Source organism: Carcharodon carcharias (assembly GCF_017639515.1).
Source record: "Carcharodon carcharias isolate sCarCar2 chromosome 27 unlocalized genomic scaffold, sCarCar2.pri SUPER_27_unloc_3, whole genome shotgun sequence".
In the NCBI taxonomy this organism is placed as follows: Eukaryota; Metazoa; Chordata; class Chondrichthyes; order Lamniformes; family Lamnidae; genus Carcharodon; species Carcharodon carcharias.
Window position 1 is genome coordinate 1,048,776 of NW_024470646.1, and position 18,341 is coordinate 1,067,116.

Consider the following 18,341-nt stretch of genomic DNA (forward strand, 5'->3'; position numbering starts at 1 on the left):
CCCCAGGTTTAGCTTAGTTAGAGAGGGAGAGAAGGAAGGAAACCTGGGAGGTTTGGAGAAACCACCTTCACAATCGCTCATTAAATCTCCACATAGTAAGTTTTGGACACAAGGTTAACGTCTGCTATTCTGTATGGTCGGTCAGGGGGTTTCAGATTAATGTTTTCTCACGAATAATGACTGAAGTGAATGATCAAAAAAATTGTTATCTCTCATTCTACACATCTGTTAAAAAGATATGGAAAGAATTGTCCAAAGCTGTATTTGGATTTCAGCACAGGGGAGAGAGAGTGTGTGGGATGGGGATTTGCAGCTTTGGGGGAACAAGAGAGGAAAAAATGTTCCATAGAAACTAGAATTGTGTGTTCTGAATTTCTATCCTGTTCTTACAGTGATGACTTTTGTAAACTCCTTTTACAGAGAATTAGAAGGGGAGGATTTGCCAATGGGAAAGTCAAACCAAACATCACATCAAGATCTGACACAGTCACTCGATTCATCAGCACCTGAGTACAGTCGATCATTGAATGTGGAGGGAGAAATGTTTGTCTGTTCTGTCTGTGGGGAAAGATTTCAAATATCAGTGAGTCTGGAAAAGCACCGAGACACAGACACACCCGAGTGAGAGTGTTCCAGTGAACTGACTGTGGAAAGAGCTTTAACCAGTTACACAGCCTGAAAAAAACATCACACCATTCACAGTGGGGAGAAACTGTACACTTGTTCTACTGTGGACAAGGCTTCAACTGATCATCACACCTGGAGAGAGAGAGGGACACAGGCACCATGGAGAAACTGTGGAAATGTGGGGATTGTGGGAAGGAATTCAATTACCCATCCTAACTGGAAATTCATCAACAAAGTCACATTGGAGTGAGACCGTTCACCTGCGTTGAGTGTGGGCAGGGATTCACTCAGTCAGCCTACCTACTGAGACACCAGCGGGTTCACACGGGAAGGAGGCTGTTCACCTGCCCTGAATGTGGAAAAGAATTCGCTGAATCCTCTGAGTTACTGAAGCACCAGCGAATTCACACTGAGGAGAGGCCGTTCAGCTGTACTTCCTGTGGAAAGAGATTCAGGTCTTCCTTCCACCTCAAAGTACACAAGCGAGTTCACACTGGGGAAAGGCCATTTACTTGCTCTGAGTGTGGGAAGGATTCACTCAGTTATCCAACCTGCTGACACACCAGCGAGTTCACACAGGGGAGACTTCTTTCACCTGCTCTGATTGTGGGAAGGGATTCATTTGATCCTCTGACCTGCTGAAGCACCAGCGAATTCACACTGAGGAGAGGCCGTTCAGCTGTACTTTCTGTGGAAAGAGATTCAGGTCTTCAGCCGACCACAAAGTGCACCAGCGAGTTCACACTGGGGAGAGGCTGTTCACCTGCTCCGAGTGTGGGAAGGGATTCATTTAGTCAGCCTACCTGTTGAGACACCAGCGAGTTCATACTGGGGAGAGCCTGTTCACTTGCTCTGAATGTGGGAATAGATTCACTGGGTCTTCTGATCTGCTGAAGCATCAGCGAATTCACACTGGAGAGAGATCATTCACCTGCTCTGACTGCAGGAAGAAATTCACTCAGTTATCTCATCCACTGACACAGCAGCGAATTCACACTGGGGAGAGCCCATTCACCTGCTCTGAGTGTGGGAAGGGATTCACTCAGGCATCCCACCTACAGGCACACCAGCGGGTTCATAGGTGATTGCAGCAGTTGGATTCTGCTGTGATTGCTGCTGTTAATCACATCCAGGGCTGAACCATGTTCATTCTGACAATTGGGTTTGTTTCTGCTGATTTTAATAATCTCTGTAACTGGGCTGGAGTTTAATATTCTGGATCAATATCTGATTGTCTTCTCGGGCTGCAGTGTCCCTTTAAGACCACTGTCTCTGATCTTTCCCCATAATTCAGGAACTCTCATCAGAAATTAGTTTACAACAAGATTCTGAACTTTTACTTCAATCCTAAATTGATCTTTGGTACAAATTCGACAATTTAGCGTCTGAGATGTTCAAGTGATTCACATCTCCAGTTAGAAAGTGCTGATTTGCACATCGCTCACAGTGACATCTCCATTATCCACCAGAGGATGGGAACTGGTGGAGAATTGAGAGTTCCCAAATGTTACCCCTCCCGCCTGGTACAGAAATCCCCTCGGCACGGGAATGGAGACAAGTTCAATCCAAGTAACGGACTGTAAGAAATCGCTGTCTAATAACGTGTTCGAAATATTACAGAAATAGCTCTCTCTCTCTTATGAAGAAAGCTTCCATAGCAGCTTGCTGGCAGACAAACACAGGACAGGCCTGTTATCTCTGCCAAGGACATGTCTCCAGCACAAGCCCTGAAACAAGACATTTCTAACCCTGATACAATTGGATCTCATGACCCATCTGTAAACCAACTGTCTGTGTAAAGGTTAAAACAGGCTCTCGAGAGCACAGAGATTTTGAAGTGATCCATACTGGCTTCAGCCCAACACCCACACTCTGGCTCAGACCAGTTAACCGTTCAGAGGAGACTGCCACCACCAGCTACAGAGACCAGCATTCACTCTGTATCATCCATCCATTGTCCTCTGGGACCAGTAAACCGTTCTCAACTGTCACGGGTCATGTGTTTTTCCCACCTATTTAGCTTTCACATCATATTTAAACTGTTACTTCTCAATAAGCTACTTTAAAATCACTTCTGAGCTCAATCCTCTTTTCGAGTAATCTGTGACTCCCGAATCTAAATCTCACAAGTGGTGTTAGGGGTGGGATCACAGTGGTCGAGATCATAGGCTTGAGAGGCAACAGTCTTAGTTAAATATGAATGGAGAAGTTCCGAAGTGAAGGTGTTGACACATTACAGGGAGCGACTGACAGAAAAAACAGGCAGCCAGGAGTGAGAGATATCCTGGTGCTTGGAGAAGAGTATGACCAGGATTACGTGTATATTTGCAACAGGATTTCTAAAGAGGGTCAGAAAGGACAAATTAAATTGAAGAAGGTCCAGAATCAGTTAGAAAATATCCACAAGGTGGATGCAGATGAACAGAGAGCTGGTGAATCTTTAAAGTCCATGCATGAACTTTTGTTTGAACCAGATGTATTTACCACATGTCAATAATTTAGATTGTGTGAGATGATCGGCAGGTGGGGAGGATGAATAAAAGTTTAGTGGAAAATTTTGATATTTAATCTTGGTGGCAGCTCAAGGGTTTATGTTGCTGATTCTGAACATTCTAGTAATTTTAGTACGTTATCTATGGTTTGTCATCAAGAAATTAGGAAAACAAACTGGTACCTTAGAAATAACAAGGTTAGTTAGAAACAAAAACAGAATTACCTGGAAAAACTCAGCAGGTCTGGCAGCATCGGCGGAGAAGAAAAGAGTTGACGTTTCGAGTCCTCATGACCCTTCGACAGAACTTGAGTTCGAGTCCAGGAAAGAGCTGAAATATAAGCTGGTTTAAGGTGTGTGTGTGGGGGGCGGAGAGATAGAGAGACAGAGAGGTGGAGGGGGTTGGTGTGGTTGTAGCGACAAACAAGCAGTGATAGAAGCAGATCATCAAAAGATGTCAACAACAATAGTACAATAGAACACATAGGTGTTAAAGTTAAAGTTGGTGATATTATCTAAACGAATGTGCTAATTAAGAATGGATGGTAGGGCACTCAAGGTATAGCTCTAGTGGTTTTTTTTTTATATTTTATATAATGGAAATAGGTGGGAAAAGGAAAATCTTTATAATTTATTGGGAAAAAAAAAAGAAGGGGGTAACAGAAAGGGGGTGGGGATGGGGGAGGGGACTCACGACCTAAAGTTGTTGAATTCAATATTCAGTCCGGAAGGCTGTAAAGTCCCTAGTCGGAAGATGAGGTGTTGTTCCTCCAGTTTGCGTTGGGCTTCACTGGAACAATGCAGCAAGCCAAGGACAGACATGTGGGCAAGAGAGCAGGGTGGAGTGTTAAAATGGCAAGCGACAGGGAGGTTTGGGTCATTTGGGTTAGTTAGAAATCAGTTGTGAGAAGTCAATAAGGATATTCCCTTCTCGGGTGGGGAGATCTGTGAGAAATCACTGTCTAATAACCTTATAACATCTTCAGAAATGTATTGAACATTATTGCAATTACCCTCTCACTCTCTGTCTCTCTCTCTTTATCTGTCTCTCTCTCTCATGAAGAAAGCTTCCTGGGTTGAGAAACACAGGACAGTGAGGCCTGTTTCTCTGCCAAGGACATGTCTCTGGCAGAGACCCTGAAGCAAGACAAGCTTGATTGGGTGAGGGGATCTCATGACCCATATGTAAACCAACTGTCTGAGTAAAGTGTAAACAGGATGTCCCAGCAAGTGATGAGCCTCAAAATGACTTCATGGGCTTCCAATGGAAATAGGAGGGGTTACCTTGAATATCTGTCCCTTGCTAATGGACAATTGAATAATTGATTGACATGAGACCCCAAGAAATGAGATGTATAAACTGGCTTTCGAGAGAGAAAATAAAGTCAGACAGTGAAGAGCTTCTTGAAGCGACCCATCCAACCAACCACAGATGCTCCTCTTCACTGGAAATGTGAGAGACAAAATTGTAGATGAGGCCTAATGTACAATGAATGATAAGTTTAACAGTGGAAAGTTCCACTCAAGTCCCTGAACCAACAGACAGAGAGTCTGTTGCTGTGGTCACTGAATGCGCTCTGCACATGTGCGAACCCCGAACTTGTGCAGAGCGATCAGTCCAAATCACTTTGGAAAGTTACTTGTGGATCTGCTTCCACCCGTCATTCAGACAATGTGTTCCAGATCATCAGAACTCACTGAGCAAAATAATCCCTCCTCATCTCCATCCTGGATTCTTTGCCAATCATTTTAAAGCTGTGTTCTGTGGTTACCAACCATCCTGCCAATGAAAACAATTTTTCCCTCTGCAGATGAAAACTCCTCAAAAACATCCACACCTCTATTAAATCACCCCTTAACCTTCTCTGCTCTAAAGAGAACATTCCCAGCTTCTCCAGAGAACTGAAACCCCTTATCCCTGATACTATTCTGGGAAATTTTCCCCACACCCTCTTCAAGGCTTTGACATCTTTCCTAAAGTGTGGTGCTTAGAATTTAACACAATATTTCAGCTGAGGATTAATCAGTGATTTATAAAGATTCAGGATAACTTGCTTGCTTTTGTACTCCATGTCTCCATGAATAAACTGAAGACCCCAGTAGCTTTTTATTAAACAGCTTGGTCACACTTTTCCTACACTCTGTTTAAAATTGTACCATTTAGTTTATTTTGCCTCTCCTTATTCTTAGTTTCAAAATACATCATTGACTGGGATGTTCTGAGGATGTGAAAGCTGATAAATAAACACAACTTTCTGTCTCTTCTACAGCTGATTTGAAGTTGCAGATTTTACTTCAAAGATTAAATTGGTATCAATATTCAAAGTTAACTATTGTACTGCAGAAATAACTTCAGCTGGGAGTCAGTGAATTTAGAGGAAAGATCCCAGACAGCGGTTCTTCAAGGTACACTGCAGGCCTGACAGCTCAATCAGCTCCACTCTCAGCTCAGGAGAGCTCAACAACTCCACATCCTGTCCACAGGGGAGTTCTCCTGGTGCAGTGGGACCAACATTTGCTTTACCTAACACCACCAAAAAAAACCTGGATTAATCAGTTACTTGTGTGATTGTTGTTTGTGGAATCTTACTTTGCACATCTGGCTGTCATGAAACAGAAGCAACTTGTCTTTATCTAACATGTTTAATGTAATAAAACATCCCAAGGTGCTTCAGAGGAGGTTTGTAAAGAAACATTTGACACTATGTCACAGAGGGCGATATTAGGGTAAATGGACAAAACCTTGATTGGAGAGGCAGATTTTAACCAGCATCTTTAATCAGGAGAGAGAGCTGGAGGGGGTGGAGAGGTTTAGGGAGGGAATTTCAGAGCTTCACACCGAGGCACAGCCACCAATGGTGCAGTCATTAAAATCAGGGATGTTCAAGAGGACAGAATGAGAGGAGTACAGATATCAGAGAGGGTGAGTGACTGGAGGTTACAGAGATCGGGAGGGATGAGGCCATGGAGGGATTTGTAAACATGGACGTGAATTATAAACTGGAGGCATTGCTTGACCAGGAGCCAGTGTAGATCAGAGAGCACAGGGCTGATGGGTGAATGGGACTTGGTGTGAGAAAGCTCAAGAGCAGCAGAGTTTTTAATGATCTCATGTTTCCATGTGGGGACAGGGTGAATGTGAGGGGCCAGACAGGGATGTATTGGAATCATCAAGTCTAAAGGTAACATGGATGAGGGTTTGTGCAGCAGATGAGTTGGGGGTGGGGTGGAGACAGGCGACATTATGGAGATTGAAATATCTGGTCTTAGTGATGATGTGAATATCTGGCCTGAAACTTATCTTGGAGTCAAATATGACACAGAGGTTGTGAACAGTGTGGTTCAGCCTCAGACAGTTCCCAGGGAGAGGGATGGACTGGGTAGTGAGGGAACAGAATTTGTAGCGGTGACTGAAGACAATGGCTTTGGTCTTCCCAATTCTTAATTGAGGAAATTTCTGCTCATCCAGTACTGGATGTGGGATAAGCAGTTTGATAATTTAGTAACAGTGGAGGAATGGAGAGGCATGGTGGTGAGGTAGAGCTGGGTGTTGTCAGTGTACATGTGAAAACTAACATGGTGCTTTTGGATGATGTCACCTAGTGGCAGCATGTAGATAAGAAATAGGAGGGGCCAAGGATAGATCCTCGAGGGACACCAAGTACAAGGGCTTTAGAGAGGAAAGGGATGTTGGAGATGTGTGAGGTGATGCATTTTGGGAGGACTAACAAGGCAAGAGAGTACATCATGAATGCTAAGATCCTAGGAAGTACAGAGCATAAGAGCGACATTGGTGTGCATGTCCATAGATACTTGAAGGCAGCAGAACAGGTAGATAAGGTGGTTAAGAAGGCATATGGGATACTTGCCTTCATTAGTCGAGGCATTGAATACAAGATCAGGGAGATTATGATGGAGCTGTATAAAACATTAGTTAGGCTACACCTGGACTACTGTGCAGTTCTATAGGAAGGATGTGATTGCACTGGAGAGGGTACAGAGGAGATTCACAAGGATGTTGCCTGGGATGGAGAGTTTCAGCAATGAAGAGAGACTAGATAGGCTGGGTTTGTTTTCCTTGGAGCAGAGAAAGCTGAGCGGGGACCTGATTGAGGTGTACAAAATTATGAGTGGCATAGAAATGGTACATAGGAAGAAACTTTTTCCCTTAGTGGAGGGGTCAATAATCAGGGGGCATAGATTTAAGGTAAGGGGCAGGAGGTTTAGAGGGGATTTGAGTATTTTTTTTTCACCCGGAGGGTGGTTGGAATCTGGAACACACTGCCTGAGGGGGTGGTAGAGGCAGGAACCCTCACAACATTTAAGAAGTATTTAGATGAACACTTGAAAAGCCACAGCTTACAGAGCTACAGGCCAAGTGCTGGAAAATGGGGTGAGAGTAGATAGGGGCTTGATGACTGGCGTAGACGTGCTGTAAAACTGTATGACTCTGGTGGTAATTTGCAAAGATGGTGGGGGTCAAAGGTTGCTTTTTTAGGATGGGTAATGACGGTGGGTTTAAAGCTGGAGGGGCAGTAACAAAAGAGAGAGGGAACGATTGACAATATCAGCTAACATGGAAAAGTTGGATTGTCTGCAGTTTAGTGAGCATAAGTGTTAAGGGAGCAGGAGGTGGTTCTCATGGACAAGAGCACTGAGAGGGCATCAGGGGAGATGGGAGAGAAACTGGAGAAAGATGTAAGGTCAGAGCTCAGACAAGGGGGATCTTTAGAGACAGTTTGTCCCGGTGGGCTAGTGGAAGGGAGGGAAGCAGCAGAGGCAGCTGATCAGATTGTCTCAATCTTAGTGACAAAGAAGCTCCCTGAGCACCTCACACTTGTTGTTGGAGGTGAGGATGGAGGAGACAGGGTGAGAGGGAAAGTCCTTCAAAAGGAACCAACTTGTGTTTCAAATAATAAAAATATTTGACAGTGTATTTCACACAAAGCTGATGTATTTAACTTTTATTCAGAATGTTATACCCTAAAACTGGGATGGCATTAATGAACAACAACAGAAACAGACCCCAGTGAACCTGGTTCAGTCCTGGATGTGATTAACAGCAAAATCCAATCTCTGTAGTTACTTATGAGTTCTCTGGTGTCTCAATAGGTGGGATGACTGAGTGAATCCCTTCCCACACACAGAGCAGGTGAACGGTCTCTCCCCAGTGTGAATGCGCTGGTGTACAGTGAGTTGAGATGATTGCCTGAACCCTGTCCCACACTGAGAGCACCTGAACGGTCTCTCGTCAGTGTGAACACGTTGATGAGACATCAATTCCCTGGAACTTTTATAGCACTTCCCGCAGTCTTGGCATTTAAAAGGTCTCTCATTAGTGTGAACTTGCTGGTGTCTTCGCAGATTGGATGAATGAGTGAATCTCTTTCCACACTCGGAGCAGGTGAACGGCCTCTCCCCAGTGTGGGTGCGCTGATGTTCATTGAGGTCAGATGATCGCTTGAAGCCAGTCCCACAGTGAGAGCACCTGAACGGCCTCTCGTCAGTGTGAACACGTTGGTGGGACATCAATTCCTGAGAACGTTTAAAGCCCTTCCCACAGTCTGGGCATTGAAAAGGTCTCTCTTCAGTGTGAACTCGCTGGTGTATCTGCAGGGCGGTTGAACTACTGAATCGCATCCCACACTCAGAGCAGGTGAATGGCTTCTCTCCGGTGTGAACTCGCTGGTGTTTCTGCAGGGTGGATAACTGACTGAATCCCTTCCCACACTCAGAGCAGGTGAATGGTCTCTCTCCAGTATGAACTCGTTGGTGTGTCAGAAGGTTGAAAGACCGGGTGAATGCCATTCCACACTTGGAGCAGATGAACGGTCTCTCCCCAGTGTGACAGCGCTGGTGTACAATGAGGTGACATGAGGCCTTGAACCCGCTCCCACAGTGAGAGCACCTGAATGGTCTCTCATCAGTGTGAACACGTTGATGGGACATCAGTTCCTGAGAACTTTTAAAGCACTTCCCACATTCTGGGCATTTGAAAGGTCTCTCAACAGTGTGAACCCGCTGGTGTCTCAGCAGGGTGGATAAACCAGGAAATCCTTTCCCACACTCGGAACAGGTGACTGACCTCTCCCCAGTGTGAACACGTTGGTGTGTCAATAGGTGGGACAACCGAGTGAATCCCTTCCCACACTCAGAGCAGGTGAACGGTCTCTCCCCAGTGTGACTGCGCCAATGAATTTCCAGCTGGGATGGGTAACTGAATCCCTTCCCACAGTCCCCACATTTCCACAGTTCCCTCCCAGTGTGAACAATGCTTTTTCCTTCCATGTTCAAAGGCTGATGATTATCAGGTCCCGATGAATCCAAAAGCTCTTTCAAATCCTAATCTGTTGTTTTGTTTCAGTTTCCCAACTGCAAATCCTCCCCTTCTAATACCCTGTGAAATTGATCAAAATAGAAAAATGGGAGTGAGAGAGAACCCACAAAGACAGGTTGTGAAATCGAGCTGAACAAATCTGGGAATTTGTGGGGCCGGCACTAGGAAAAAGTGACCATGAAAGCTGCTGAATTGTAAAAACCCGACTGGTTCACTAATGCCCTTCAGGGAAGGGAACCTGCCACCCGGTCTGGGCCTAAGCTAGACTTTGGCTCACAAGGGAGGAGAGGGGAAGAGAAAAAGAGGGAGAGAGAAAAAGAGTGAGAGAGAGAGGTGGGAGAAGCAGAGGGACTTTATGTATCTAGACCTTGACCAGAACCTTGACAGAATTGTCCAAACACTCAACCTGCAACACTCAGCAGGACCAGGGTTGCAGGTGCATGTGAACACCATCACCTCCAAGTTCCCCTCCGAGACACATGGCAATATAATTCCATGTCAGGATAGTGTGTGACTTGGAGGGGAACTTGCAGGTGATGGTGTTCCAGGCGTCTGCTGCCCTTGTCACTCAGTTTTAAAGGTCACGGGTTTGGATGGTGCTGCCAAACCAGCCTTGGTGTGTTGTTGCAGTGCATCTTGTAGATGGTATACACTCCTGACACTGTGGCTGGAGAAACTGAGAGTGCCAAGTAGGTTGAAGGGAGATTTGACAGAGGTGTGCAAGTTAATGGTAGGTTTAGATAAGGTGGATAAAGAAAAGCCATTCACAATAGTTGACAGTAAAAGGATTACAAGACACAGATTTGGTGCAAGATCTACAGGGGGCGGGGGATGTGAGGAAGAAATTTACACAGTGAGTGGTAATGACCTGAAACTCAACACTTACACTCAGAGGCTGATAATGTCCAGGTCCTTATGGATGGAGTGATTCAGTCAGGTTTTGATGTGATGTTTGGTTTGAGTTTCCTGCCTGAGAATCCCGGTGGAATCTCCTGCAGAAAGTGAACAAGAGGCATTACTGTCAGAGGGCGGCCCTTACCCCGGGTCTGAGATCGGAAGAGGCCGCAGCTGCTGTCGGTTTGATGCAAACAGGGACCGAGAGTTTCCAATTCGGGTCTTGAGTCCTACACCGGGTGTTTATGAAACCTCCCAGTCCGCACTAACTCCATTTCTCTCCTGCACTCGGCTGTCACTCACCCTTTCCCGCCTCCTTCAGTTCCCGCGCTCCCCGGGCTTCAGGTACAACGGCACTGCACCTGCGCGGAACCTCAGCACTCGCGCCCCGCCCCTCATTCACTCCGATTGGTTGGAGGACCAGCTGCCCCGTTCGGACCTCCAGTCCCGCCCCCTCTTCCTATTGGTCCAGAGCTGCGGTCAATCAGCCGGGCATTGTGACGGTTCCAAACGCTGAGAGCGGCCACAGACTCAGCCTGACTTGCTGATTCTTGGCAGCATTTTCTGTTTGGGAATTAGAGCTAGAGATGGATGGTCAGTTCCCCTCTGTCCGGGGGGGATTCACACTCATTTCCCTAGTGCACTGATTATCACGTTTACTTTACATGAGAAAGTCCCTGGTTCAATCCCGGCTGGAAGTTTTGTGTTTACAATTGTTACTGAGGAGGAATTAACAGTGAGTTTAGTCTCATGTCGAACAGGGGGACTGTTATTGTCTCATTCTGTAAAAGCTCCTTCATCATCTTTAAACAGGGAACGATAAGTCAGAGAAACCTGATCCACTGTGAACCCAAAAACAAGTTACTACAGATGCTGGAAATCGAGCTCAAAACAGAAAATGTTAGAAACACTCAGCAGGTCAAACAGCTTCTGTGGAGAGGGAAACAGAGTGAATGTTTCAGGGCGGTGACCTTTTATCCAAACTGGAAAAACAGAAGTACCTGTTAACTGCTGGGAGAATTATGCAACAGATATTTGATCTCCAGATAAAGAAAGACCTGCAGCACATTTCATGGAGTTCCCTGTTTTATTGATGTGTGTTAGACACCAGGATAACTAAAAATACTCAACCCTGAACATCCATGTGGTTATGATCCTCAAAGTTACTCTGGGATCACTCCCGCTGTGGAAAAATTTAGAAACAGGGACAAGGTGTCAGTGTGCTGGGAGATGGGACATATATACTCGACATGTTGTTCATCTTCATAATTCACAACAATATTCCTGATGTCCATGAGCTGTCTCGTTTTATTTCCCATTAATTCCATTTGCTGATCTATCAGTAATGGACTTGCTGCCATCTCAAACAAAACTGTTTTCACCACTAAGGCTCCGCTGGTATTTAATAGTCTTCATGACATCATCGCGCTGGGACTGGATGGCATCATCGCACTGGGACTGGATGACATCATAAGAGTCCATTGTTTCTTAATGATCCACATCAATAACAAGAGGAAATATTAATAAACCTGAGCACATTATCTAGGCTGACACTCCAGGGTGACGTTGAGGGACTGCTGCACTGTCAGAGACAGCATCCTTCAGATGGAACTTGTGGAGGCTCTGGTCACAATCTTCCAATCCTCCTTATATCGTAGTGGTGTCAAAGCACTGACAGATTGTAAATGTTACACCCCTGTTCAAAAACACAGCAATTCCAGTTTCATATCAGTGGCAGGGAAAGGCTGGAGCCAATAATCCAGGACAAAATCAACTTGCACTTGCAAAAGTATGGGTTATTATTTCCAAAATTTTCTGTTTTTAATACCGATACTTCTCTGGATCCCAAGGTGAAAAGAGGCTCTCTGGGACATGTGGGGAGCTGGGAGTTGTCCATGAGGGTAACCAGAGGTATGAGAACTGAAATAATCTAGAGTGAGAAAGGTGAAAAGATCCAAAAATGGAGCAGTCGGTAACAGGACAACAATTAGTCTCCTCTTATCCTGGAGAAATCAAGGACATAGTTATGGGATTATGTTGAGGATGGACGGAGTTGTATTAGAAGCATTTCAGAGAAGGTTCACTCGGTTGATTCCTGGGATTAAAATGTTTTTTTTTAAAAGTCATTCACGGGATCTAGGCTTTGCTGGCAGGTTCCAGATAACCTCCACCCTCTGGGTGAAAAGAAAATCCTCAAATCCCCTCTAAACCTTCTGCCCCTTACCTTAAATCTATGCCCCCTGAGTATTGACCCCTCCACTAAAGAGAAAAATGTCTTCCTATCCACCCTATCTATGCCCCTCATAATTTTGTACACCTCTATCAGGTCCCCCCTCAGATTTCTCTGCTCTGAGGAAAACAACCCCAGCCTATCAAGACTCTCTTCATAGCTGAAATTCTACAGCCCAGGTAACAGCCTGAGTGAATCTCCTCTGCACCCTCTCTAATGCAATCACATCCTTCCTATAGTGTGGCAAACAGCACTGCACAGAGTACTCCAAATGTGGCCTAACTAATGCTTTTACTGCTCCATCATAACGTCCCTGCTCTTGCATTCAATGCCTCGACTAATATGTCGACAATGTTTGACACAAAGCTGATTGATTTAACCTTAATCCAGAATAATAAACTCCAGCCCAGTTACAGGGATAATTAACATTAGCAGAAACCAACTCCAACTATCAGAAAGAGCATGGTTCAGTCCTGGATGTGATTAACAGCAGCAATAACAGCAGAATCCAACTCCCGGGGTCACTTATGAATACATTGGTGTGTCTGCAGGGAGGATGAATGAATGAATCCCTTCCCACACACGGAGCAGGTGAACAGTCTCCAGTGTGAACTCGCTGGTGTGACAGCAGATCCATTTTGCTTTTATAGCTTTTCGCACAGTTGGCACATTTAAAAGGTCTCTTTTCAGAGTGAACACACTGATGTGAAGCGAGCTGAGTTAGTTGAGTGAATCCCTTACCACAATTGGAGCAGTTGAATGGTTTCTGCCCAGTGTGAACTTGCTGGTGTGTCAGCAGAATCTTTCTGATTTTAAAGCACTTTTCAAAGTCAGAACGTGTAAAAGGTCTCTTGTCAGAGTGAACAAGTTGATGTGAAGTGAGGGTACTTATCTGAGTGAATCCCCTCCTACAGTCAGTGCAGGTGAATGGCCTCTCCCCAGTGTGAACTCGCTTGTGTGTCAGCAGGTTGGATAACTGAGTCTCTTCCCACACACAGAGCAGGTTAATGGCCTCTCCCCAGTGTGAACTCGCTGGTGTATCAGCAAATTCCATTTGGTTTTAAAGCTCTTCCCATAGTTGCAACACTTAAAAGGTCTCATGTCTGAGTGAAAAAGTTGAGGTGGGTTAGGAGAGTGAATCCCTTCCCACTCTTGGAGCAGATGAAAGGCCTCTCCCCAGTGTGAGTGCACTGATGAGTTTCCAGCTCAGATGGGGAACTGATTCCCTTCCCACAGTCCCCACATTTCCACCGTCTCTCCATGGTGTTGGTGTCCCCGTGTCTCTCCATGTTGGACGATCAGTTGAATCCTTGTCCATACACACAACACTTGGACAGTTTCTCCCCGCTGTGCATGGTGAGATGTTTTTTTCAAATGGTGTAACAGGTTAAAACTCCTTCCACAGTCAGTTCCCTGGAGCACTCTCGCTTGGGCGTGCCTGTGTCTTGGTGCTTTTCCAGTCACACTGATGTTTGAAATCTTTTCCCACAGACAGAACAGGCAAATATATCTCCTTCCACAGTCAAAGATCAATGATATTCAGGTCCAACATCAGGAATTCTCAACCAGTCAGCCTGACATCGGTAGTGGGTAAAATTCTAGAGTCCATTATAAAAGATTTAATAGCTGAGCACTTAGTAAACAGTGACAATATGGGACAGAGTCAGCATGGATTTACGAAAGGGAAATCACGTTTGACAAATCAACTGGAGCTTTTCGAGGATGTAGCTAGTAGAGTTGATGAGTGGGAGCCAGTGGATGTGGTTTATTTGGACTTTCAGAAGGCTTTCAACACTGTCCCACATAAGAGATTACAGTGTAAAATTAAAGCGCTTGGGACTGGGGGTTGTGTATTTATATGGATAGAAAACTGGTTGGAAGGCAGGAAACAAAGAGTAGGAAGAAACAGGTATTTTTCCAAATGGCAGGCAGTGACTCGTGGGGTACTACAAGGATAGGTGCTGGGACCACAGCTATTCACAATACATGTTAATGATTTAGATGAGGGAACTAAATGTAATATCTCCAAATTTGCAGATGACACAAAGCTGGGTGGGAGGGTGAGCTGTGAGGAGGATGCAGAGATGCTTCAGTGTGATTTGGACAATCTGAGTGAGTGGGAAAATGCATGGCAGATGTAGTATAATGTGGATAAATGTGAGGTTATCCACTTTGGTAGCAAAGACAGGAAGGCAGATTATTACTTGAATGGCTATAAATTGAGAGAGGGGAATGTGCAATGAGACCTGGGTGTCTTTGTACACCAATCGCTGAAGGTAAGCATGCAGGTGCAGCAGGCGGCAAAGAAGGCAAATGGCCTTCATAGCGAGAGCATTCGCATAAGGGGCAGGGGTTTCTTGCTTCAATTATTCAGGACCTTGGTGAGACCACACCTGGAATATTGTGAGCAGTTTTGGTCTCCTTATCTGAAGAAGGATGTTCTTGCTATAGACAGAGTGCAGTGAAGGTTTACCAGACTGCTTCCTGGGATGGCGGGACTGACAGATGAGGAGAGATTGAGTCAGTTAGGATTATATTCGCTGGAGTTCAGAAGAATGAGGGGGGATCTCCCAGAAACCCATATAATTCTAACAGGACCAGATAGAGCAGATGCAGGAAGGATGTTCCCAATGGTGGGGGAGTCCAAAACCAGGAGTCACAGTCTGAGGATACGGGGTAGACCATTTAGGACTGAGATGAGAAATTTCTTCACCCAGAGAGTGGTGAGCCTGTGGAATTCGCTACCACAGGAAGTAGTTGAAGCAAAAACATTGAATGTTTTCAAGAAGGAGTTCGATATAGCTCTTGGGGTGAAAGGGATCAAAGGATATGGGGAGAAAGCGGGAGAAGGCTATTGAGTTGGATGATCAGCCATGATCATTATGAATGGCGTAGCAGCCTCGAAGGGCCGAATGGCCTGCTCCTGCTCCTATTTTCTATGTTTCTCTGTGTCCTGGTGAATCGAGTGACACTGTCAGATCTTGATGTGATATTTGGTTTTAGTTTCCTATCTGCAAATCATCTCCCTCTTGTACCCTGTAAAAGGAGTTTACAAAAATCTTCACTGTAAGTACAGGATAGAAATTCAAAACAGAAAATTCAAGTTACTTTGGTACATTCTTCACCCAAACATGTGGACCACTCAAACTGAAAGAAGCTCAAATCAGCAACAAAGTCCCAATAAAAGCAAAGGGAACCTTCCTTACTAAACCAGAATGTTGTTTCCAGTGTCTATGAGGCACTCAGTACTCTGAGGTGCCCACTGGATGTGGAAGGTATCAAACATACAGGTGGACACCACATGTTCCCTCTCCAGGGACACCCGGGCATGGACAAACCCACGGAAGAGAGGTCGGCAGCCAGTGTGACCATCCCCATGTGTGTCACCCATTCTGGATCCAGAAATTCCTGTTTTAAACAGGCCAATGAACAGTTACAGGAGAAGATTCTCTGATTTATCCCCCACCCCCACTCCCCCTCCACCTCCTCCCTTTACACTGGGCAGCCAGAGATTAGGATTGTGGGGCTGAAGTATCGCCAAATGTTGAGGATCAGCACCTCTCACCCTGAATATATACAAAGCCCGTGGGCTCCTCTAGGCCACAAACATCACCTGCAGCCTGGGAGAGGGTGAAGTTGCTTAAAAACAAAATACTGACAAATAGTAAACTGTTGGCTAAAAATAGGTCTGTGAGTCAGTGAAAGGCTGCAGGGCGGGAGAGATTAATTGACAAAAGGTTTCATGATGCAAGGTCAAAGGAAGTGGTAATGGGACACACAAAAACACAAAAGCTGTCTGAATGGCATGATAACAACAGTCTGAATGCAATGTGAAGAAAATGAGAGAAATGAGAAAGGAAAACAAGGACTAAAAGAAACAAGAAACAAATGAGGGCAGAGATTATGATAGAAAATTGTTGAACTCAAATTTTGATTCCCGAAGTCTGTAAAGTGTCACCTTTTGACTTGGTAATGAACTGTTACATTTCTATCTATTCTCAGGTCAGATGAAAGGTCACAGCTGTCACATTAACTCTGTTTCTCTCTCCACAGATGCAGGCCTGACCTGCTGAGGAATTCCAGCATTTTCAGTTTCATGTCGGGATTGAAGACTGAGAGTTTGTAAAGATAGAGATTGTCCCAAATTAATTTGTCACATTGATAACAGAAGTCTCTGTCTCATGAAACTCTAGTCTCGTTGTTTTATATTTGGGTCTGGGGGATAATGTTCAATGTTTTATATTCAGGTCTGGGGATAATGTTCACTGTTTTATATTCAGGTCTGGGGGATAATGTTCACTGTTTTATATTGGGGTCTGGGGGATAATGTTCACTGTTTTATATTCGTGTCTGGGGCATAATGTTCAATGTTTTATATTCGTGTCTGGGGGATAATGTTCAATGTTTTATATGCAGGTCTGGGGAATAATGTTCACTGTTTTATATTCAGGTCTGGGGGATAATGTTCACTGATTTATATTCAGGTCTGGGGGATAATGTTCACTATTTTATATTCAGGTCTGGGGGATAATGTTCACTGTTTTATATTTGGGTCTGGGGGATAATGTTCACTGTTTTGTATTCGGATCTGGGGAATAATGTTTACTGTTTTATATTCGGATCTGGGGGGTAATGTTCGCTGTTTTATATTGGGGTCTGGGGGAAGATGTTCACTGTTTTATATTCGGGCCTGGGCCTATGTTCACTCCTATTTCTTGGTCTGGTGTGGAATAAAATGAGGAGCCTCTTTAATTGAGGACAGTAACTGCATTTTTGGCTCTGACTTTAAACATCCTATTGTGTGGGACAAAAATTTTCAGTTTTGCTGGATTCAATTAAGGTGAGTTTGAAGCTAAATCGTGCAATTATGTAAATTTAGATTCAAACCAGACAAGCAGAAAGCTGCTGATGGTTAAATGGGCCGGGATGGTGGTCGGGTGAGGTGTCTGGAGGAAGTCTGACACACACACACACACACTGCACAGGATGAGCAGGGGAAAGGGGAGGAAATACTTGGTTAAACAGGGAAGCAGGGACAAGAGCAGAAGGTGGGAATCACTTTGAATGGAGCAGCGGGATAGGGACAAGTCGGAGAATCATAGAATGGTTGCAGCAAAGAAGGAGGCCGTTCAGCCGGTCGTGTATGTGTTAGCTCCCTGATGGGACAATTTACCTATTGCAACGGACTCGAACTCAAGTTCTGTCGAAGGGTCATGAGGACTCGAAACGTCAACTCTTTTCTTCTCCGCCGATGCTGCCAGACCTGCTGAGTTTTTCCAGGTAATTCTGTTTTTGTTTTGGATTTCCAGCATCCGCAGTTTTTTTGTTTTTACCTATTGCAACGTCCCTGCCTTTTCCCCATAGCCCTGCAATTAAACAAGATTAAACACGTCTTAAACAAAACTTGTATGAAACAAGATGTTTATGCGAAGGGGCAGCGGAAAAAAAGAAAAGCAACTTGTTTACAGAGTGTATCGGGGGTGGGGTGCAGCATAATGTACCTGTGCAGATCAGTGAGGATCCCCAAGGTCCTTCAACCGTCTGCATGCAGTATTTAGCGGGCCTTGGAGGTGGGGGGGATGGAACCATTTGGGCCAAAGCACAGGGCAGGAGGTCACCCCTCCCCCACTGTCCTGGTTACACAAAGGACTCGCCTTGGACTGTCCCATACCTGGGCAGGACGGGGTCAAGGTGCAGGAAGCTGCAAGCTGGTTGGTTGGGCTGTAAACTGGGCGGGGTTGGGGGGTTTGAGTGACAGGTCT

General features: G+C 45.1%; 2 protein-coding genes across 4 annotated transcripts in view; both read right to left on the reverse strand.

Moving 5' to 3' along the window:
* Positions 1-10,677, reverse strand: part of LOC121273921 (zinc finger protein 229-like) — a 32,419-nt gene extending 21,742 nt beyond the window's left edge. Inside the window, exons 1-2 of one of the 3 annotated variants that reach the window (XM_041181046.1) lie at positions 10,653-10,677; positions 10,342-10,447 (exon numbers count right to left, since the gene is read on the reverse strand). The gene's annotated coding sequence lies outside the window, so the exon portion shown is untranslated. Of the gene's footprint in view, positions 1-10,341; positions 10,448-10,652 lie in introns of those variants that run through there. The other 2 variants (XR_005942123.1, XM_041181051.1) reach the window with 2 other exon arrangements.
* LOC121273923 (zinc finger protein 229-like) lies at positions 8,066-10,438 on the reverse strand. The gene is made up of 2 exons (XM_041181052.1): positions 10,342-10,438; positions 8,066-9,515 (listed from the first exon to the last, which is right to left on the reverse strand). Exon 2 carries the CDS (start codon positions 9,404-9,406, stop codon positions 8,201-8,203), a length of 1,206 nt encoding a protein of 401 aa, XP_041036986.1. The 5' UTR covers positions 9,407-9,515; positions 10,342-10,438; the 3' UTR covers positions 8,066-8,200.
* Positions 10,678-18,341: the final 7,664 nt, after the last annotated feature.